The following is a 23,796-nucleotide window of genomic DNA, read 5'->3' on the forward strand; positions in this document are numbered from 1 at the left end:
AGATGACAATGAAAGGTCCCACTACAAGGGCCAGCCCGGGGGTCACCATGGGAGGGAATCCCACCAGGATGTCCACTGGAGGGTTTCCCATCATCCACTGAGATGCTCCTGCACTTGGGTTGAGATCAAGCAAGAGGCTGACAAGGTGGCAGAACTGACCAACATGGACAAAATAAGAAACACACTCTGGCCACAAACCACATAAGTTCCATTAAGGCAACAAACACAGGTGTTGCCTATCATGAGAAAGTTGGAATTCCCATATATTTGGACTAGGGACAGAAAGGAAGTGTCTAGTGTTTCTATTGACTGGGCAGGGGAGAGCATATTGAACTGGGAAAAAATAACCAGTCAGTACCTGGCGCTGGATGGGAGTTGTTAAGGGGAAGGTGAAAGTCTTTGGTCATTTCCTGTCACTGGAGGATAGATGTCTGGGCTATGGAGTATGGATGGGAGACCCAGAAATGTGCAATTATATTTATAAATCTTGCATTTATAGTCATACTGTTCTTCTGCACATACATACATACCTGTCCATATATACATATACACATACATATGTATGTTATTTATGTATACACACACACACACACATTTTTCCTGTTCTGAGGCTTGAAATTGTTTACTTTGTGAGTATTTTTCTTGCTCTGTTAGGAGTAATGAAAGGTATAGTACTTTCTGTCTTTCAATTTTTACCCTAAGGATCTAAGTTTTAAAGTTCCCTATCAGCACAGACCTGGTTTCAACTTTCATTTACAAATGCCCCTTAGCATTGAGCAAAATGGTCATGCTGCTTTGTGAGGGAGAGGAGCATGTAGGATTTCTAGAATCTCTGTATCATAGAAGGTCAAAATGGACAGAACAAGTGAGCATGCTGAAAGCTTGTAAAGAAACTCAGTAAACATTAAAAAGATTGTCGTAAATCATGTCTCTCAGTCTTCTTATTTACACATCACTAACCAGCACTAACTAACTTAACTTGAGATACTATGCATGTATGTATACATATACACACATACATATGTACATACCTTCCCGTATATACATACACACATACCTATATATGTTTACAAACACACACATTTTGCCTGTTCTGAGGCTTGAAATCAGGCCCTTTGTACCATCCCTGTGGTTGTTTGTGCCCCAGGGAAACACTCTACTACTTGAAACTGTGGCATTTCCAGCTTTTCCGAGTAGTTTATTGGAGATCCAAGTCTCTTGAACTTTTGTTCCCCAGACAGTCTTCAAACAAAATCCTCAGATCTCAGCCTCCTCAGAAGTTTGGATTACAGGCATGAGCCATAGGAACCCACTTTTTGTTTTTTAACATATTGCTTAGCTAATGAAAAAAACATTTCATCATAGATACAGAAGAAAAAAACACAGTAATAATACACCAGAGCCATTTGCTTAGTTTCAAAGCTTCATGCAACAAACTTCCTCGTCATCTGCTCACTTCTGATGAGATCATCTTCAAAAGTTTCCCCATATTCCCTGGTCTTTCTTTACCATGTGGTCTCATCTGTTGGAAGTCAGTGTGAAAGTTTAATGGTGCTCATGAGTATACACAATTCACCAGTGTTTGTCAGAGGGAAACTCTGTTCCCCATGCAGACACTGTCACTGCACTTCCAGGAGACTGGATGATCACGTCCACAAAGGAGATGAGATCATGCAATCCTGAGCCTTCATCTGGGCTTCCGTGGGTGAGTATATGCACTGTGACTACTGCCTCTGCTCCTCTTGTCCTTACAGCAAATTCCTACTGGGTCAGCAGCTGTTCTTTTCAGGTAAGTGAAAGTATTAAATATACTCATGCACAAAAGGGCAGAAAACACTTTTCTATCAAATATTTGTGCTGGGTGTGGTTAGAATGTGGCACATCTTTTATTTAAAAAAAAAATGTTTAGTAAAGGGTGCAGGCCTCCCTCCTCCCTGGGCTAGCAGTGTTGGGGCAGCTCCTCATCTCCTCATCTCCTGAAGACCACACAGCTTTGTGTGTTGGGGTGTAGGGTAATCTCATACAACCCAGTATTTTTCTTTTTTCTTTTTGTCCTGAGTAATGTCTTAATATGATTTCAGGTTAGATTTAAACTAATCACATATTATTTGAAGACAAATATTGGAAGAGATTGCTCAAAGGAATAATTTGTGGCCTGATAAGTTATGACCTTAATGGAAGAAGCCATTTGACTTTAATTGAAACTCCCTTGGCTTCTCATTCACCCAACCAGCCAATTTTCTCTGCTTTTGCTCTTATTGTCCTTGCACATATCCTAAGTAAGAAGATTTTTTAATTTTTTTTTGTTGTCAATTGTGAGGCTTGAACTCAGACCCTGGGGGCTGTCCTTGAGCTTCCTTACTCAAGGGTGGTATTCTCCCACTTTGAGCCATAGCACCACTTCTAATTTTCATGGTTTGTATTCAGAGGTAAGAGTCTCCTAGACTTCTCTGCGAGTCCTAGCTTCAGTTTTCGATCCTCACATCTCAGCCTTTTCCACGCAGTGCTATACTTTTATGCCTGAGCAACTGTCACCTACCTTAGTAGGTACTTTTTCAAACGAAAACTTTTGACCACAAAATCTATTTCATGGGCACAATGATCTATGTCAGTGTTCCGGAGGCACTCATTCCAGTCTTTTCTGCACCTTTGAGAACTGCTGATGATCAGAGCGTGTGAGAGCTCTCCTTGTGCCTGAGTCACCGATGAGGCTGGGGCATTCAGAACCCACAGCAGTGGAGGATCTCCAGTTTAAGGGTTCAGCGTCTCACTTAGCTTTTCACCCAAGGCTGGTATATTATCACTTGAGCCACAGGTCCACTTCTGGCTTTGGGGTTTTTATATGTAGCCATAAAATCTTGTAAATTTCTCTGCACAGGCTTGCTTCAAACTGTAATCCTCAGCTCTCAGCCTCCTGAGGTAGCCTGTTCATATTTGTTTGTTTTCATGTTAGTTTTTATCTCACAATAAAATATATTATTTTGTAGATATAGAAGTCATGACCCAAGCTGACTTGGTAATGGGGGTTATCTTCCTCACTCAGACTACAGCAGGGCTCCTGGGGAACTCCACTCTCCTTTGCCTTACACCTACACCCTACTCACTGGACTGAAGGTGAGGCCCACAGATCCAATTTACCACAATCTGGTCTTTGCCAACAACTTGGTTGTTTTATCAAGAGGGATCCCTCAGACAATGGCAGGTTTTGGATGGAAGAACTTCCTGGATGATTCTGGATGTAAAGTTGTATTGTATTTCCACAGAGTAGCCAGAGGGGTTTCTCTTAACACTACCTGCTTTCTGAGTGGCTTCCGGTTCACAAAACTTTGCACTCAAAATTCTTGGTGGAAGATCAGGACTAGATTTCTCAAATGCTGAGGTTTCTTTGGCTCCCTTTTCTGGATCCTGCAGCTCCTGGTAAATGGTTATGTGCCTGTGAGAGTGACTGGTGGAAGACACAACAAAATGTCACTGTGCACATGTGTTATAGATACTGCTCCTCAGTCCCACCACAACCATTGGGAACTGTATTACACATAGTCTTATTCTTTTCCATTGATTTTCTGTGCTTGGTTTTCATGATCTGGGCCAGTGTCTCCATGGTCCTTGTCCTGCACAGACACAAGAAGAGGGTCCAACACATACATAGCCACATTTCCTCCCCAAAATCTGACCATGATGCCAGGGCCACGTGCACCATCCTGACCCTGCTGAGCATGTTCGTCTCCTTCTACTGCCTCTCTGCCATTTTCACTGTTTGTATTATTCTAAATAAACTGCCTCGCCTGTGGTTGATAGACTTGTCTGTGTTCCTGAATGCTGGTTTCTCAGTACTGAGCCCCTTTGTGCTCATCAGCAGAGACACCCGCATCACTCAGGTTTTTTATGTCTGCACCAAAAAAAGTTTTTGTAATATTGTTAAACCAGTACATAACATCAGACTTTACAGTTGAGTCAGAACTTAAAGAATAAATTACTACTATTGATCACCTTGTTTTTTTGATTGGAGTTAAAGGGCTTATGACAATGAACCATTCAGTCTGAAGAGTGTGCTTAATTTAAGCCAGCCTTGCCAGAGAAAGGTCCCTGTGAGATTCTCATCTCTAATTGGCCAAGAGACTGATGGAAGAATGGAGCTGTTGCTCACTGTTCTGGAGCACTAACTTTGAGCTGGAGAGCTCAGAGATTGCAACTGGCCCTGAATTCAAGCTGTCAGCCAGAGGCTGATGCCAACTGAGGCATTATCCCGGCATGGAAAGACCCTCCTGGAATAGAAGTGTGCCCTGTGACAATGGAGCACTCAGAGGCGATTGTAAGACCCTGCTCAGCTAAGAGGAGATGGTGTCGGACCCTGGAGTCACTTGTGTTTGGCCCTTGAAAATTAACCAGAGCCTGGAAGTCATAAGAAAACAGTTTATGAGCATGCCTGTATAATGCCCATGTCTGTTTACTTAGCAACAGGGCAGGAATTTACACCCCTGCTTGTGAGTCATCTGTTACAGTGGGTACCTAAGCTTGTTTAATGGGACCAGGGTAGATTTTAGTCTATCCCCTCCTCATAAGATCAAGGGGTCAAAGTCATTTTGGGGAAAATGAGGTGAAAGACTAGGACGACTCCATCTTGAATCTGCAACCATCTTGTTGTTTGTGTTAGGCTAAGTATAACCCAACATGTACATAAAACCCAGAAATTGGCTTGTTTATGGTGAAACTAACTAGACATTATACAGATTCCAGGAACAAAGTTGTTTGTACCGAAACCAACCGGCCATAAAAACCCATTTCCCAGATGTCCCAACCGTTTCGGGAATGTTCTAGATGCGGTGACCACCCTGGAATGTCGTCAGTCCAATTTTAGAGAATCCCTAGCCCTGAGCCAATCAGATTTGTCCTCGCACCCCAAACCTGCTTGCACCTGGTTCATGCTAATGAGATTTGTCCTCACACCCCAACCCTGCTTGCTCCTGGTTTGTGTAACTTTGTGATTTTTTTTCCTTTAAATACCAATGTAAAACTCTGCTCGTAGCCTTTCTCCTAACCTCCGCTGCGTCGCAGTGTAGGACGAGGTCCGGGCTGCAGTTCGCCTGAATAAAGCCTTGCTTTTGCATTTTGGAATGTCTGGCTCTCGGTGGTCTTCTTGGTGGTCTTCTAGGACTTGGGCACAACAGAGGCAGGATAGGTTAAAGGAGGCATGTGAAACAGTGATACAGGCCCAAGCCTTCCTTATCTGCCCAGGAAATCCTGACCTTATTGGAAGATCATTGCTTAATCAAAGTTGTTCTCTGGTGCATTGCCTGGGGTCACAGTCTGAAACTGCCTTGAAAACCATTGGGGCCCCAGCCTGCCATGCCTACGTACTCAAAAAACTCAACGAGGAGAATACAGGGAGATTTCATTAAAGTTAGGCTCCTGCCTTACCTTAAGTTAGAAATGCATTCTTAAATCAGGTTCCAGAGCTTAGGAAAAGCCCAGGAGTGTAATGGGTCTGAGAGGGGCTGGGAGTCGTGGCTGTTGCCCTGTGTGGATCAGGTCCATCCATTCCAACCTGTAGATTCCTTTTGGGTTAAGAAGTTCATCAAAGATGGTCGACGGCCATGTGGAATAAACTCTACGTCTTCATCCTGACTACCCCCATCACAGTGCAAACAGATGGGACCCCTGCCTGGCTCCATCACACATGGTTGATTCCTGGTGGAAACCCCTTCTGGATTTTCTGTACTTAAAACTTTTGTCTGACATTCATTCTGTGGTACATAGATTTGTAAATCTTACCCAGTCAAGCCTGGGAAAGATTGCTGCTTATGATTGTTCGTTTTGTTAAGTAGGTAGCTGATAAAGAAGAACGCCCTGCAGTATTCAGGCAAGAGAGAAAGTTTATTACTGAACTGGTGGCCTGTGGCCAAGATGATGTATGGCTCGAGAGAAGAGATAGAAGGGACGACCCCCACCCAGCTCTGCCTTATCTGGGGTGGCGGGGCGGGGGGGTGGGGGGTGTGGCCAGGTAGATTAAGATGTGACCTCATGGTAAGGGGATGTAACTGCCTCCAGGTCTGTTACCCAGGTAACTAGGTGGAGACTTAATGAGGTGTGGGGCATCTACATTTAGCCTTCTAAGGATGGACCTTACATTCCAGCTTTTTAATACTTATGAAAAAGGACAAAGACTCTCTGGCTGCTTCCTGCTGGCAAGGGGTATCCACATTAGGGATAAAAGGCAGAAATGTAGCCCCTCGGGGAGAAGGCTAGCAGCAGGGTCCCTTGGTGGTAGATGCCAGTCCTTGAATGAAGCCTAGAAGAAGTCTCATGAGGCAGGAGCTGGACAAAAAAAAATTAAGGCAAAAGGAAGGGTTTGGGGGACAAAATTAAAAATTGGATGACTTGGCTAGTTCTTATACTCAGGAATGGACATTAGATGGACAAGCTACTATCTCTTGATTCCATGGCTGTGATTAATTTTGAAAGGGTGAGACAAAGTGACTGCAGGTCTGCTGGTTACTCAGGTAACTGTGTGGAGACATAATGAGGTAGAGGGCATCTACATGGAGCCTTCCAGTGATGGACCTTACAATGATGTTTACTGCTAATGAAGCAGGACTACTACTTTGGGGATGGTAACTTGGTCAGGGATTGTCCTAAGGGGCTAATGCAGCTCTCTCACTGAGAAATCAGTGATTTGCTTTCATGTACATAAATCCAGTGAGGAATGAAGTAGGGGTGCACACTTGGTAGATAGGGATTTCAGTGTTTTTGGCACCATTTTTTTGTTTTTTTGCCAGTCCTGGGGCTTGAACTCAGGGCCTTCTGTCCCTGACTTCGTTTTGCTGAAGGCTAGCACTCTACCACTTGAGGCACAGTTTGGCTTTTTGTATATATGTGGTGCTGAGGAATCGAACCCAGGGCTTCATGTGTACCAGGCGAGCACTTTACCACTAGGCCATAATTCCAGCCCTTGTTGGCACCATTATATTCTTATGGTGTTGGAAGACCAAGTCTCACCTCCTAGGTGATAGGTGTACCTAGATTCCTAGAGGCAGCATCAGTGACTTGGAGGATCAATTCCTAGACCTATGACACCTGTACCTTGAACTTGGTTAACTCTCAAGTGCCTTGTCATCCTGCCCCTATGTAGGCCCAGGTCAGTTCAGCCACCATTAAGCCATGCCTTTTGTACTGTGCCTCCTGTCTCCTGTCTTTTCGGTGGTCACCAAGGCATGACCCTCCAGGTGTGTATTGGGGTTGATCTGGTTTGTTAGTGTTGTTTTTCTGCTCTTTCGTTCCTCTCCTGCTCTCTCAGCTACACTTTAAGTGTTAAGTATATTTGAGGGGTTGCAGGTCTTTGTGACAGGAGTCCATTTGCAGTCACCAGTTCTCCAATAAAGACTTCTGATTTGACTTTGAAAATGTGGCTTCTTTGTTTCTCATCACTGAGACACCTTAAAACATGCTGAGTAAATGTAATGAGTAAAATTTTAAATTCGTAAATAAAGTTGAATATTTAGCGCAAAAACAAAGTGTTATTACTTGTAGGCTTTACAAATGGGAATCTGAAATTATATTAACTTCAAGCATATTTAGATCTAGCACCTTGAGGTAAAGAATAGTAGTCTAGAAAGATCTTGGATGTTGAACTTGGGCATTTCAGAGTTCTGAAGAAATGCACGGTTGGACATGGACCAGGTGACATGGTGGCAGGTTAAGCAGTAACCTGTGAAACTGCTGGTTCAGAAAGTAATGTGGGACCACCCAAGAATTCTATCTTTGTCCTACAAGTATGACAAACTGAGAATGAGGCCTAATCCTATGCACTATGTATCAGCAGGTCTGCCTGAGGATGATTTTGTGAATGTTCAACAAAACCATTATGCATTTGACAAATATTTTCACATTTTAATTGTATTAAATTGCTAAAATTGCTAAAAATTGTTTTAAAAGTATACCTAATTTCATTGTGGTACTGAAAGCTTGGTAAACAACTCCATCTGTGTGTGTGTGTGTGTGTGTGTGTGTGTGTGTGTGTGTGTGCCTGTGTGTCCTAGTGTGTATGAGTGTTTGGGAGTGTTTCTGTTTGAGTGGCTTTATACTCTAGATTCATTCTCTCTTCTTTTAGATACTCAGATTTATTGATATTTTTTCTGGTCCTGGGCCTTGAACTCAGGGCCTGGTTGCTGTCCCTGAGTTTCTTTAGCTCAAGTCTAGCACTCTACCTCTTAAGCCATAGCACCACTTCTGGCCTTTTCTGAGTACTTTATTGGAGATAAGTGTGAAACTTTCTTGCCAGGGCTGTCCTCCAACTATGATTCTCAGTTCTCACCCTCTTGAGTAGCTAGGATCACCAGAGTGGGCCGCCACTGGCCTGCTTTCTGGAGTCAATTAGGACAGGAGTAGTCTTCTTGGAAACTTAAACATTTTTCATCTTGTTTGTGTAATTTCCACCTAATTGGTAGAATCCATTCTTGTTCTCTCTCTCTCTCTCTCTCTCTCTCTCTCTCTCTCTCTCTGTGTGTGTCTCTCTCTTGTTTGGCAAGTACCAGGATTTGAATTCAGGGCCTTGTGCTTGCTAAATTTGCTTAGTCTGTTGGCACTGTACCACTTGATCCATACCTCCCTCCTAAGATTTTGTTCTTATTCTCGGTTTTGTTGTGGTTGTTGTTTTGTTTTTGTGTTTGTGCCAGTCCTGGAGTTGGAACTTAGAGTCTGAGTTCTGTCCTTGATCTCTTGTGCTCAAAGTTAGCCCTCTACCATTTGAGCCATGGCTCACTTCCAGCTTTATTGATAGATACTTTCTGCCTGGGCTGTCTTGAAATAATGATCCTCAGACCTTTACCTCCTGAGTACCTGACAAACATGAGCCGCCAGTGCTGGCTTGTTGGATGTTTTGGAGATGAAGTCTCATGGATTTTTTGTGCTTCTTGTTTTGAACTGTGATCCTTTTCATCTAAGCCTCCCAAGTAGCTAGGAATGTAGGCCTAGGCCACCTTTGCCTAGCTCTATTTTGCATTTGTACAGGTCAGGAATCACACTTGTACTCTCATTTTTGATTCACTCATTTGAATCTTTTGGGTTTTCCCTCGCCAATCTAAGTAAAAACTGTTCCCCTTCTGGTCTTTTCAAATATCCAACATTTTTTTTTGTTTGTTTTCTATTGCTCTTTCTTCATCTTGCATTTTTATTTTCTTTGTCTGCATATTGTGTTTACCTTGCTAGTATTTTTCTTGCTCTGTTAGGGGTGATGATAGGTATAGAATTTTTAGTCTTTCCTTTTTTAACATATAAGGATCTAAGGGCTGGGGATACGGCCTAGTAGCAAGAGAGCTTGCCTCCTATACATGAGGCCCTGGGTTCAATTCCCCAGCACCACATATACAGAAAATGGCCAGAAGTGGCACTGTGGCTCAAGCGGCAGAGTGCTAGCCTTGAGCAAAAAGAAGCCAGGGACAGTGCTCAGGCCCCGAGTCCAAGCCCCAGGACTGGTCAAAAAAACAAAAAAACAAAAAAACCAAAAACATATAAGGATCTAAGTTATAAACTTCCTCGTCATCACAGACCTGCTTTCTTTTTTTTGCATAGTGAGGCCCATTCGATTTGGGTGAAGCTGGTCATGTCATGGTCAAAGGGAGACATGCACTTAGGTTTTCTATGTTCTCTGTATCTGAGAAAGTCAAAGTGGCTAGAAGAAGAGAGAATGTGAAAAGATTAGGAAGATCATCGAGAAATATTAAAAATATTAAATATTAATATTAAATATTAAAAATATTAAATATTAAAAAGACATGACACTGAGATTGGATTATTTAAATATGGCTAACCAGCTCATAACACTTCAACTTGGGGGTTTGTCTTTTTTGCTTTTTTAACAACTTCTAAGACTTGAACTCAAGTCCTGTTCACTCTCTCTGATCACCTTTGTCCACTCTACCACTTGAAGTACAGTCTCATTTCTGGTTTTTGGTGAGTAGTTCATTGGATAGAAGACTCTCATGGACATTTCTGCCCAGGCTGGATTAGAACCACAGTCCTCAGACCTCAGTCACCTGAGTAATTAGGATTATAGGCATGAGCCACTGAATACTGGCTTTAATTTTCTTTTTTTTTTTTTGGCCAGTCCTGGGCCTTGGACTCAGGGCCTGAGCACTGTCCCTGGCTTCTTCCCGCTCAAGGCTAGCACTCTGCCACCTGAGCCACAGCGCCCCTTCTGGCCGTTTTCCATATATGTGGTGCTGGGGAATCGCACCAAGATCTTCATGTGTAGGAGGCAAGCACTCTTGCCACTAGGTCATATTTCCAGCCCTTTAATTTTTTTTAACATAGTGCTTTGCTAAGGAAAAAAAATCCCTGCATTTTGGAGACAAGAGAAAACACTCTAAAAAGCCACCAAAGCCATTTGCTCATTTTCACACTCTGATACAATAATTTCATTTTCCTCTATCAGGTCTAATGAGAACATCTCCAAAAGCTTCCCCATATTCCCTGGACTTTCTTTACCTTGTGGCCTTATCTGCTGGAAGGCATTGTGAAGGTTTAGTGGTGCTCATGAGTATACAGAATTCACCAGTGTTTGTCACAGGGAAACTCTGTTCCCCATGCACACACTGTCACTACACTTCCAGGTGACACGATGATCACGTCCACAAAGGAGATGAGATCATGCAATCCTGAGCCTTCATCTGGGGTTCAGTGGCTGAGTATATGCATTGTGACTACTGCCTCTGCTCCTCTTGTCCTGACAGAAAATTCCTACTGGGTTCCTCTTTAACTTCTTAATTAACTTCAACCCTCTTTTTGGTACTTCTCCTAAACTAAAACATGTAAAGTGAATGGCCTTCCTCATTCCTTTCTTTTATGAAGGTCACCAGCTCTAGTTCAAGCTGTTTGGCTCCTGTTATTCAACTTAGGTTTGCCCTTCCCCATGCCTTGTCTAAGCCTGCTGTTTCTAGGGGACTCAAAAAAAAAAGCGGGGGGACTCCCCTACATCTTTCACTTGGTTTCCACACTGCACCCTCTAGGGCAGGGGTCTATGACCAGATTAGTTCTTTTTCACACTGGTTATTGTTGAGATACAGCCTTGCTTCTTACCTAGGTCAGCCTGCACCCTGATATTCCTATTATATATTTCTTGAAGTATCCAGGACGACAAATGTGATCCAAGAGGCTGAGGGCTTTTTGTTGTTGTTGTTATGGTAGAGTCTTAGGATATTGTTTGTGTCAATTCTCACCTCTCAATGCAACCATCCAAATCTCAGCATCCCACATGGATGAGGTGATGGCATACTCTACCCCACCCAGCTAGTACTTGAGATGGGGTCTTATGAACTGTTTACCTGGGCTGGCCTTAAACCTGAAACCTCCTGATTGAACCTTACAAATGTGAAACCCGATTAAACCTCATAGGCTGAGCCATGCACTCTTTATGGATAAAAGCTTTTAGATATTATTATTATTATTATTATTATTACTATTATCAGTGAGTTGTGGGGTTTGAACTCAGACTGAGTACTCTCCCTGAGCTCATTTGCTCAAGGATAATACTCTAGTTTATGTAATTGGCCTGTAGAATCCATTGTCTGTCTGTGTGTCTGTGTGTCTGTGTGTCTGTCTGTTTCCCTCTCTCTCTCTCTGCAGGCTGCAGGATTTGAATTCAGGGTCTTGTGTCAGGGACCGAGACCCTGACTTGAGCCTCTGGCTGGAAGCCACCATAGAAAACATGCTATTGAGCCTCTGGCTAGAAGCCACCATAGAAAACATGCTAAGAAACCAACCATTGATTCAGCACCACCTTGGTTGCACTAGATGGCCCAGTTCAAAGAGCAATAATAATAGATAATTCTTGAGAATAAACCTACCAGAACGTCCTACAGTCAAATCTCTTAGCAACCCAGGTAGGACCCAGTGTATAGGAACATTTTGTGGTCAGGTCACTTAGCAACTCTCCCCTATAGCATGACCAGTAACCTTTTCACCCTGCCAACGTCCTGCTACCCCAAGCCAACTTCCTACAGGTGCTGAAGAACTGCCCCCTCCTGCTTCAAGATTGCCCCCTCCTGCTTTAAGAGTATATAAGTGTGTGAAAAATCAAAATAAATTGGCAGCTTGAACAGACTCCCATTTGTCTTGCTGTCCTCTTTGCGTCTCCCTTTCCCTTCATTCTCTCTCGTAGGTGGTCTCCCCTGTTGATGTCCTGCAGGTCGGGACAGTCTTGTGCTTGCTTAAATTGCCTCTTCTCCTGGCACTCTACCACTTGAGCCATGCCTCCAGCCCAGGCTTTTTGCATTTGTTGTTTTGTTGGAGCTCCTTAGCTCAAGACTAGTGCTGCACTATTTGAGTCATAGCTCCACCTGTTTTCAGGTGTTTATTTGTTGATAAGTGTCTCTTGACTTTCCTGCTGGGCTGGCTTCCAGCTGTGATTTTCAGATGTCAGCCTCCTGGGTAGCTAGGTTTACAGGCATAGGCCACCAGCACCCTACACAAATGTTTACTTAAAAAATTGTTAAATTATTTTTATAATAAAAGGCATTCTGTAAGAATCTGTATGAAATTGACTCAAAAAGGTGGTGGGGGACATGGGAGTATCTCAAATGTGATACCTCTGCAAGACCATGAGTTTGTTGCCTGAACCTGAAATAAAGTTATAGAAAATTTTAATATAGTTATGAAGGCCTAATGATCTGTCAGTTAGTTCAGTATGCAAGTAATGAATAAGGAAAGGTACCATTGCTGTCTAATTAACAGTAAAAGAACTACCAGAGGATGATGTTTTCACCTTATTTTACAGGAATTACAGTTAACTTTTCTTCATTACCTAATGAATTGTATAAATATAATGAGCACAAATATTAAATTTGGAAATAAAGTTCAATATTTAGCACAAAAACAAATTACTTGTTGGTGTTTCACATAGGTACCTATGTGAAAACATTTTAACTTCAAATATACTTAGACTGAGCATCTTGAGATAAAGAAGAGTAGACTAGAAAGATCTGTCATGTGGAAAATGGGGATTACAGAGATCTGAAGATATCCACAATGTTTGACATGGACAAGGAGACATGGTGGCAGGTCAAGCCATAAATCTGTTTTAACTGCTAGTACCTAAATGTAATGCAAGATTTCATACTCTGGGGACAAAAGTATGACAGACTCAGTATGCGGCCTGACCCCTTGCACAATATCAGCAGGTCGACCTAAAGATGGTTTAGTTGATGATCAACTAAAATGAAGTATGCATTGGAGAAAAAAGTTTCACAATTTTTAATTTTATTGAATTACTATAGCGTATTGTTTCTTAAATTACCATACACATCATTCATTGTGGTGATTCAAATGTAGGTAAACAACTTTCTATGTGTGTGTGAGTGGGTTTTTCTGTGTTGAGTGGCCTAGTACTAAAGATACAATTTCTCTTATTCTTGTAGATATTCAGATATACTGCTATTCTTTCAGTTAATTTCTTTCCTTTTCCTGGGCCTTGAACTCAGGGCCTGAGGGCTGTTCCTGAACTTCTTTAGTTCAAGGCTAGCACTCTACCACTGGAGCCATAGCATCACTTTTGGCCTTTTCTAATAGGTTATTGGAAATAAGAGTGTCACAGACTTTCTTACCATGGCTGGCTTCGAGCGGCAATCCTCAGATCTCAGCCTCCAGTGTAGGTAGGATTACAGGTATGAGCCATGATTGCTTGGCTTTCTTGAGTTAGATTTGACAGGAGTAGTGTTCCTAGAAACTTGAACATTTTTTCCATCTAGTTTACCTAACTTGCATGTAATTGGTACAATTCTCTCTGTTTGTCTATCTGTCTCTGTCTCTGTCTCTGTCTCTGTCTCTGTCTCTGTCTCTGTCTCTCTCTCTCTCTCTCTCTCTCTCTCTCTCTCTCATTTACTCTTCAGGTACCAGGATTTGAATGTAGGCCTTTTTGCTTGCTGAAATGGATTACTCCATTGGCTCTCTACCACTTGATCCCAGAATTTGTGTTGTTGTTTTTTTGTCAGTCTGTTTTGCCCAGATTTGAGGATTCCGAAAGACTACCAGGGAGCCTAAAGCCAATGAAGTCACATGAGAGTCTTTATTGCAAGCTCGAGCCTGGGCTCAACACCCTCACCGAAGCAGTAGATCTGAATCGAGAGCAGGGTTATTTTAGGGTTTGGGGGAACATTCCATGTGTCACATCATCACACAGCAAATCATGTCACACAGTGGGAATATCATGGTACAGTATAGCAACTGGCAGCAAATCATGTTGTATCGCGGGAAAGTTATAAAATAATTCTTAAGAATGATTGACCTAATCAATGGCAGGAACGGGCCTGGTGAAAGTGTTTGGCTAGCTCATGGGGTTCCAAATGATGGGTTTAGACAAATGATCTGTGTCGCAAGGGTGTCACCCGAGTCATCCTTGAGGGGAAATCTGTAACTTCAGGTATTTCCTGTTATTTCTTGATTACTGGTTGTTATGAGAGTTTCACTGCCCAAAGGGGTTATTGACCCTCCTCCTGGAATCTCTGCACTTCTATACTTTGTCACAGGGGCAGGTTTACGGTCTTAAGCACATACCTGCTGGGAGTGGGCCTTATTTCTCAGAAGTGGCTACTCTCATTTATAAGGGACACAACACATTAGCCATGTTTCCAAAACACAAAACACACAGCCCACACTTCAGTACATTTCCTTTGTGTCACAATGGCTAAAGCATTCTAACTTTAACTGACATTGATATGTTCTGCAGTTATTCCAGGAAGCTTCAGGGCCCGGTCAGGCCCAAGCTACAATATGGAGGTGCAACGGCTGCTCAGGGTCTTCAAGTCCATGGGTTTGAATGCAGAGCCTGGGTGCTGTGCATGAGCTTTTAGGCTCTAAGCAAGCTCTCTACCATTTGAGCCACAGCTTCACTTCCAGCTTTTTAAGGTAGTTAATGCGAGAGTCTCACAGGCTTTTCTTCCTGTGCTGGCTTCAAACAAGGATCCCAGATCTCAGCCTCCTGAACAGCTAAGGTTACAGACATGAGCCACAAGTGCCCTGTTTGTTGGTTATTTCAGAGATGGAGTCTTGTGGACTTATGTGCTTGTTCTGGCTTTAAACTGTGATCCTCTTAAGCTCAGCCTCCTGAGTAGCTAGGACTACAGCCCTGGGCCACCATTTCCTGGTTCTCTTTTCATTTCTACACTACTCTATTTCTTTTTTTTTTTTTTTTTTTTTTTGGCCAGTCCTGGGCCTTGGACTCAGGGCCTGAGCACTGTCCCTGGCTTCTTCCCGCTCAAGGCTAGCACTCTGCCACTTGAGCCACAGCGCCGCTTCTGGCCATTTTCTGTATATGTGGTGCTGGGGAATCGAACCTAGGGCCTCGTGTATCCGAGGCAGGCACTCTTGCCACTAGGCTATATCCCCAGCCCCTACACTACTCTATTTCATTTCTGCACTACTCTACTTCATTTCTGCAATCCCATTTCTGATTCAGCTATTTGAGTCTTCTGGTTTTTCCTTTGCCAGTCTAAGAAAAAAGTATTGTCCATTTCTTTGGTCTTTTCAAATGTCCATCATTTGGCTTCACTGATTTTCTTTTCTACCACTCTTTCTTCATCTTGCATTTATATGTATACTCTTCTTTGTCTTCATATTATATTTATGTTGCTATTACTTTTTTTTTTTTGCCAGTCCTAAGGATTGAACTCTGGGCTTGGGCACTGCTCCTGAGCTTGTTTTGCTCAAGGCTAGCACTCTACCACTTGAGCCACATCTGGCTTTTCTGTTTTTGTGGTATTGAAGAATTGAACCCAGGGCTTCATGCATGCTAGGCACATTCCCAGCCCCCTTGCTATTATTTTTATTGCTATGTAAGGAGCATAGATAGGTGTAGTATTTTTGGTTTTTCCCTTTTGAACATAAGGGTCTGTATAAATTTCCCTCTCAACACAGACCTGGTTTCTATTTTCATATAGAGAGTCTCCTTAGTATTAGGCAAAACAGTCATGCTATGTACAGAATGAGAGTTACATTCAGGATTTCTATATCCTCTGTATCTAATAAGTTCAAATGGCCGGAATAAGTGAGTATGTGCAAAGCTTACAAAGCTACTGGAGAACCATTAAAAAGATCATTGTAAAATATCGCTTGGCCTTGATTATTTGCACATCGTGAAGAAGCACATAGTACTTCAACTCGGGATAGCCTTTTTCCCCCTTTTTTAGGGGGTGTTGGGTTGGACTGAGGAGGCTTGAACAGCTCTGGCTGCTGTCTCTGAGCCACAGTGCCACTTTGGGCTTTCGTGAATGGTTTATTAAATATAAGAGTCTCACAGACTTGGCTTTGAACCATAGTCCTCAGATCTCAGCCTTCTGGTAGCTAGGATTGCAAGTGTGAGCCTCGAGTGCCCACTTTTTTTTTTTTTTTAACATAGTGCTTTGCTAAGGAAAGAAATTGCATCTTTGAAGACAAAAGAAAAAAAATTCCCTAAAATTCTCCAAAACCATTTGCTCAGTTTCACAGTCTTATACTATAGATTTGATTTACCTCTCCTCACTCCTAACAAGACTACCTTCAAAACTTTCCCCATATTCCCTGAACTTCCTTAACCATGCAGGTTCCTCTGTTGGAAGTCATTGTGAAAGTTGTGTGGTGCTCATGAGTATACACAACTCAACAGTGTTTGTCACAGGGAAACTCTTTTTGTCAAATACATACTACATTTTAGTTCAATGTTGACTAGATCATTTTTAGGTAGATCTGCTGACATTATGCATGAGGTTAGACCTCATACTGAGTCTGTCATACTTTTAGGACAAAGATGGAATTCTGGGATGGTCCCATGTTAAATTTAGGCACCAGCAGTTACACAGGTTACTGCTTGACCTGCTGCTATGTTTCTTGGTCCATGTCAAACATGGTGGATTTCTTCAGATCTCTGAAATCCCCATGTCCCCCAAGAGAGATCTGTCTAGACTGCTCTTTACCTTAGGATGCTGGGTCTAAATATGTTTGGAGTTAATATGTTTTCAGATACTCATGTGAAACATCAACAAGTAATAACATTTTGTTTTTCTACTAACTATTGAACTTTATTTCCAAGATTAATATTTTTTTTTCTTTTCTCTGGTCATGAAGCTTGAACTCTGGGCCTGGGTACTGTCCCTGAGCTCTTCACCTCAAGGTTAGCACTCTATCACTTGAGCCACAGAGTTGCTTCCAGTTTTCTGGTGATTCATTGGAGATAAGAGTCTCACAGACTTTCTTGCCTGGGCTGGCTTTCAACTATGACCCTCAGATCTCAGCCTCCTGAGTAGCTAGGATTACAGGCGTGAGCCAACAGCACCTGGTTTCCAAGTTTAATATTTCCACTCATTACATTCACTCAGCACACTTCCTTATGTGATGAAGAAAAATTAATTGTAAGTCCTGTAAAATAGGTTGAAAACCTTCATCTTCTTATTACTGCTTGGTTAATTCTTGTTACTGCTAATTAAACAGCAATTTTTACCTTTCTTTATTCATTATTGACTTAGTGAAGTAACACTAAAAGATTAAGCTTCAATAACGACATTGAAATTTTCTATGACTTTATTTTATTTGAGGTTCTGGCAGCAAACTCAGGGTTCTGTGTAGGCAAGTACTTCATTGCTAAGATTCTGCCATCGCCCTCTTTTTGTCAGTTTCACATGGATTCTTACAGAATTCCTTCTATTATATACTCATTTAAAAATTTAAAAATTATGTCTGGCTGTGGTATCTTACACTGGTAATCATAGGTACTCAGGAGGCTGAGATCTGAGGATCATGGTTCAAAGCTAGCCCAGCCTGATAAGTCCAAGAGACACTTATCTCCAATTAACCACCAGAAAACTAGAAGTAGGACTGTGGCTCACAATGGTAGCATGCTAGCCTTTAGATAAAGGAGCCAAGGGATAGTGCCCAGCCCCTGAGTTCAAACCCCATGGCTTATTACCACTACTGCTACTACTAATTGTTTAAATCAAAGACTGACCCAAGATGGATTCAGTGGCTGACACCTGTAAGATTGAATCAGGAAGATTGAGGATCAAGGCCACTCCAGGTAAACTATTCATAAGAGTCCATTTCAAGTGCTAGCTGGGTGTGATGGTGTACGCCATTTCCTCATACACTATGTCAACAACAACAAAAACATCTCAGCATCTTGGTTCACATCTGTTATCCCAGATATTCTGAAACACATAATAGGAGTATTAGGGTGCAGGCTGACCTGGGTAAAAATAACCACAGTAAAATGTCGAGCATGTTTCTCTAGGAGTAGAACCTTGCCCCAGAGGGTGCAAAGGGCAGTGTGCAAATGTCAGTGCTACAAAAAAGAAAACTATGATGCAAATGTAAAATCTGATGTAATGTTCATATGATTTCAGGTACTCATGTGAAACATCTACAAGTAATAACATTAGTTTTTGGGCTAACTGTTGAACTTTATTTCCACGTTTAATATTTCCACTCCTTACACTTGCTCAGCAAAATACATTAGGTAATGGAAAAAAATGAAGTGTAAGTCTTGTAAAATAGGGTGAAAATATTTATCTTCTGTTTCCGCTAAAAGACAGCAACTGTACTTTTTGCTATTCATTATTTGCTTAGCGAACTAACAATAAAAGATCTCTAGGCCTTCAAAACTACATTGAAATTTTCAATAACTTTATTTCCTTTGAGGTTCAGGCAACAAACTTGGGGGTGTTGCATAGGCAAGTACTTAACAGCTGCAATACTCTTATGCCCCTCTTTGTACAGATTCTTTTTTTGTTTTGAGAAACAAGTAATATCTAATTCCAAATATACATTTTATATGTTTATGCACTTGCATTTTATCACACTTAACCACATGACAAATTTTACTAAATTTAAGTAAATATTTACTTAACTATTTTTTTTAGAAGTATTTAATATTTGAATTTAAAGTTAAGAGCTAAAAATGATCTGAAAAACTAATAATTAGCTATAATATGATTTGGTTAGGTTTTATTGTCAAGTAAAATATCTCTTAGAGTTACCAATTTGTCTGATTAAATAATTTTAAGAATTTTCACAAATGTATAATTACAAATGACAAATATGTATTTATTGGTTAGAGTATCATAAAATTTTTGTTTTAATTAGAAGTAACTATTATACTGACTGAACCTAAGTTTTAAAGTAATTGAGATGATCCTTTAATACTTTCAAACTATTCTTTACCATTTATTACAAATGAAATATGATGTAAAACCACCAAACAATGTTTGAATGTTTTCTGTTTTTGTTTTTTTGTGGACAATTGGGTTGTCAAGATGTATAGTACCATAAAAGACCAGTTATGTAGTAAAATCACAACATATTATTTAAAGTTACACTCTTTGAGTTCAAGCCTGAGGACTGGCAAAAAAAAAAAAGCAAAAAAAAAAAAAGACATATGGACAGAAAAGTACAAGATCTTAATGTATCTGTATCAGAATTAAATACTAACAGAAACACTGTAGACTGAGAAGGAAACACTATCATTACAAAAACTTCAATTTGTAAAAGATATATCTTATTAGTGTACTAGTAAACAAGCATAATCTGAATTTACCCTGGCAGTTTCAAAAAAGAGATCAGAATATGCCAAGATATGATTGGTGATGCCTGTCATCTTATCTATTCAGGAGGCTGAGAGCTGAGGATTTCAGTTTGAGGCCAGGTTGAGCAGATACACTTATGAAAAACTTTTTACCTACAATTAACCACCTAAAAGCCAAAAGTGGAAGCATGGCTCAAGGAATAGAATATCAACCTGTTTTTATGTTTTTGTTTTTGTTTTCCCAGTCCTGGGGCTTGAACTCAGGGCCTGAGCACTGTCCCTGCTTCTTTTTGCTTAAGGCTAGCACTCTACCACTTGAGCCACAGCACCACTTCTGGCTTTTTCTGTAATGTGGTGCTGAGGAATCCACCCCAGGGCTTCATGTACACGAGGTAAGCACTATACCACTAGACCATATTTCCAGCCTCAAGGAACATTATTTTTTATAATAAAGGAAATCATCTTAGATGAAAAGATAAAGTTTTTAAGGCAACAGTTAATTATAAGTAATGTGGGGAAAAGTGCAACGTCTTAATGTATCCACAACAGAATTTAATAAGAGAGACATACGGTAGACTAAAAAGGAAGCACAGATATTGCATGAACTTCAATCTGTAAAGTTACATCTTATTATTTTATTAGCAAGCAAGAGTAATTTGCATTATTCAACCAGTTTAACAAAAGAAATCCAAAGAAGCCCAGTGTGGCTGCCTGCTGCTTGTCATTGGAGCCACTCAGGAGGGTTGAGAACTATAATTTGAAGCCAGCCTGAGCAGACAAACCTACAAGACCTTTTAACTACAGTTGACCACTCAGTAGCCAGAAGTGGAAGTGTAGCTGAAGGACCAGAACACCAACCCTTCAGAGAAAAATTACACAAGAGACTGAGGACCTTGCTTTAAACCCTTAATCTGGAGATTCCCACATTGCTGTGGTTTCTGAATTCTCAACCCTCTTCAGTGACTCATGGAGAACTAGGGCTCTCTATTTCTCAAACCATAAAAAAAATTCTCAAAGATGAAGAAGAAAAGATTGAATTAGGTGTGTTCTGTTCATTCATTTACCTAGATGAATTTGCCAATGAAATAGTTTCTGTTATAAAAGATTCATATCAGAAGGAATCTCCTAAACTAAACCCTAGTGGGTCCCACTTGTAATCCTACCAGCTCAGGAGGCTGAGATGTGAGGATCCACGTTTGAATGGAGTCCTGGCAGGAAAGTCTATGAGACACTAACCTCCGAATAACCACCAGGAATAACTGGAAGGAAGGATTGTTGTGGCTCAAGTGGTAGATTGTTATCCTTGAGCAAAAAGGAGCCAGTGATAGTGCTCAGGCCTTGAGTCCAAGCCCCAGGACTGGCAAAAAAATTTTTTGCTAAGACTCTATCTAATCAAAGAAATCTCAAATCTTGGTTCATGTCTGTCAAACCAAGTTTTGAAGAAACAGATAATGGACATTTTGGGGTTCAGGCTCACCTTGGTAAAAGCAAGGCTCTATCTAAAAAATAATCACAGTGAAAAAGAACTTGAGCATTTCTCTAGTAGTAGAGTGCCTGCCCTGTGTAAAGTCTAAATCCCAGTGCTGCAAAACCAAGAGTATGGTTGAATCAAATTATGAAAATAATTTTCTTTTTGCTGCCGAAATGAAACACTTGAGTGATGCGAGTATCACTGCTGATGAGCACAAAGGGGCTCAGTACTGAGAAGCCTGTACCCAGGAACACAGAAATGTCCATCAGCCAGAGGTTTGGCTTTCTATGTAGACCAACACAAAGAGTGCAAATGGCAGAGAGGCAGTAGAAGAAGACAAACATGCTCAGCAGGGTCAGGATGGTACGTGTGGCCCTGGTCTCATGGTCAGGTCTTCGGTAAGAAAAAGGATTGTGAATGTGTCGAACCCTCTCCATGTGTCCTTGCAGGAAAAGGACCATGGAGACACTGGCCCAGATCATGAAAACCAAGCATATAACATCATTAGAAACAAATAAGACTAGATGTAATGAAGATGCAAACGGTTCTGGTGGACCTGTGGAGCAGTATTTATACTGCATGTGCAGAGAAACATTTTGTTTGTGTCTTGTGCCAGTCACGTTCAGAGGCACATAGCCATTTACCAGGAGCTGCAGGATCCAGAAGAGACAGCCACAGAAACCAAAGCATTTGTGGAATCTAGTACTGTTCTTCCCCCTAGGATTTCTAGTGCAAAGCGTTGTGACCTGGAAGCCACTCAGAAGGCAGGTGATATTAAGAGAAACCCCTCTGGCTACTCTGAATAAATACAAAAGAATTTTACATCCAGTATCATCCAGGAAGTACTTCCATCCAAAACCTGACATTGTGTTAGGGATCCCTCTGGATAAAACAACCAAGTTGTTGGCAAAGACCAGATGGTTGAGGATGGGGTCTGTGGGCCTCACCTTCTGTCCAGTGAGCAGGGTGTAGCTGTAAATACAAAGGAGAAAGGAGTTCCCCAGGACCCCTGCTGCAGTCTGAATGAGGAAGACAACCCCCATTTCCAAGTTGCCTTGTGTCATCACTTCCATGTCTAGGGAATAATGGATTTTATTGAGACAAAATAAAGTGAATAGAAACAAATAATTATAAACATGATAGATAGCTGGGGGCTGGTGACTCATGTTTGTTTTTCTAGCTCTTCTGGAGGCTGAGATCTACGAATCATGGTTCAATATCTGAGGATCAGCGTTCCAATCAGCCCACGAAGAAAAGGGTCATGAAATACTTATCTGGAATTAACCACTCAAAAACCAGAAGTTGGTGTGTGTCTCAAAGTGGTTGAGTGCTAGCCTTGGGCAAAAGAACTCACAAAGCACACCAGCTTTTGTTCAAGCCCCATCACCATCCAAAAAAGAAAAAAAAAGTATCCAAGCCAGTCACCAGTAATCCTAGTGACCTGGGAGGCTGAGATCTGGTGATCATGGTTCAAAGTCAGCCCAGGCAAGAGGTCTGTGAGACTCTGATCCTCATTTGAAATAATGATGCAGTGTCTATCCGGTGCCATATTGTCCAAGTGGTAGAGAAATTTGAAGTCCCACCCCTAGGTGGTAGGCTGCCTGAATTCCTACAGGCAGAGACATGGATTGGACATTAAGTTACTAGACCTGTCAGTCCTGTGCCTTGAGCTTGTGAGAGTCTGGAGCTCCCTGTGACCTTGTCCCCTGACCCTGACCTGCTCAGGCATAATTATCCGATGCCTGCTGGCTCCTGGCTCTCCTCTGGTCACCATGGAGTCCCACATCAGCTCTCCATTTGAGTTGATCTGGATTGTTGGTATTGTGTTTTAGGTCTTTGTTTCCTTGCTTGTTCTCATAGCTCAGTTTTCTAACACTGATTAAGTATATTTGAGGCACTGCAAATCATTGGGACAGGCATCCACCTGCCTTTGACAAGTCTACGATAAAAAGTCCCACTTTACTTTCTCAGAATGTGGCTTCTCTATCTCTCACAACTGAGTTCCCACGCAACACATTAAACTGCTGCAAAATCCAGAAGTGGTGCTATGGCTCAAGTGATAGCACAGTAGCCTTGAGCACAAAGAGAAACAGGAACAGCACCCATTCCCTATGTTCAAGTCCCCTAACTGACAAAAAAGAAAAAGAATTACATGAAATGTTATTTTAATTAATAGCATGATTACTGATACACACAAATACTTGATATAAAAAGCCTAGAAGGAACATTATTTCTTTTCACTTTCACTTGTTTTTTTTTTGGTGGGGCCCGGGTGTTGTCCCTAAAATCTCTTTGCTCATGGCTAGTGCTCTCCCACTCTGAGTCACAGCTGTACTTCTGGTTTTATGGTGGTGAATCAAAGATAAGAATCTCATGGACTTTCCTGCCCTGGTTGGATTTGAACTACAATCCTCAGATCTCAGCCTCCTGAGTAGCTAGGATTACAGTTGTGAGTCCAACAAGTAAAATCGTTTCTTTTGATAAAAGACACTATCTTAGATAAAACAGGTAAAAATTTGTAAAACAACACTTAGTTACAAGAATTATGGAAAGAAAAGGACAACGACTTTTTGCAGACCATCATTAAATGACAATGGAGACAGTTTACAGTGAGAAGAACACAGAAGTATTGCACAGACTACAATTGAAAAAGTTACATCTTGTTAGTATACTAGCAAGAAAATACAGTCTGAATTTACAATAGCACTTTCAAAACAGAACTATAAAGAAGCCAGGTGCTCCTGGCTGATACCTATCATCCTAGCCACTCAGGAGGCTGAGAACCAAG

General features: G+C 41.5%; 1 protein-coding gene and 1 pseudogene across 1 annotated transcript; one reads left to right on the plus strand and one right to left on the minus strand.

Moving 5' to 3' along the window:
• Window positions 1-1,713: 1,713 nt before the first annotated feature.
• On the plus strand, window positions 1,714-3,953 carry LOC125368156 (annotated as a pseudogene).
• A 17,192-nt stretch (window positions 3,954-21,145) lies between these two features.
• Window positions 21,146-22,081, minus strand: LOC125368158 (vomeronasal type-1 receptor 1-like). The gene has a single exon (XM_048369013.1). It carries the CDS (start codon window positions 22,079-22,081, stop codon window positions 21,146-21,148), a length of 936 nt encoding a protein of 311 aa, XP_048224970.1.
• Window positions 22,082-23,796: the final 1,715 nt, after the last annotated feature.

The sequence above is a fragment of the Perognathus longimembris genome, chromosome 20 (genome assembly GCF_023159225.1).
Source record: "Perognathus longimembris pacificus isolate PPM17 chromosome 20, ASM2315922v1, whole genome shotgun sequence".
Classification (NCBI taxonomy): domain Eukaryota; kingdom Metazoa; phylum Chordata; class Mammalia; order Rodentia; family Heteromyidae; genus Perognathus; species Perognathus longimembris.

Excerpts from the sequence above, each read along its gene's own strand:
- LOC125368158 (XM_048369013.1), bottom strand. The coding sequence starts at position 22,081 with ATGGAAGTGATGACACAAGGCAACTTGGAAATGGGGGTTGTCTTCCTC.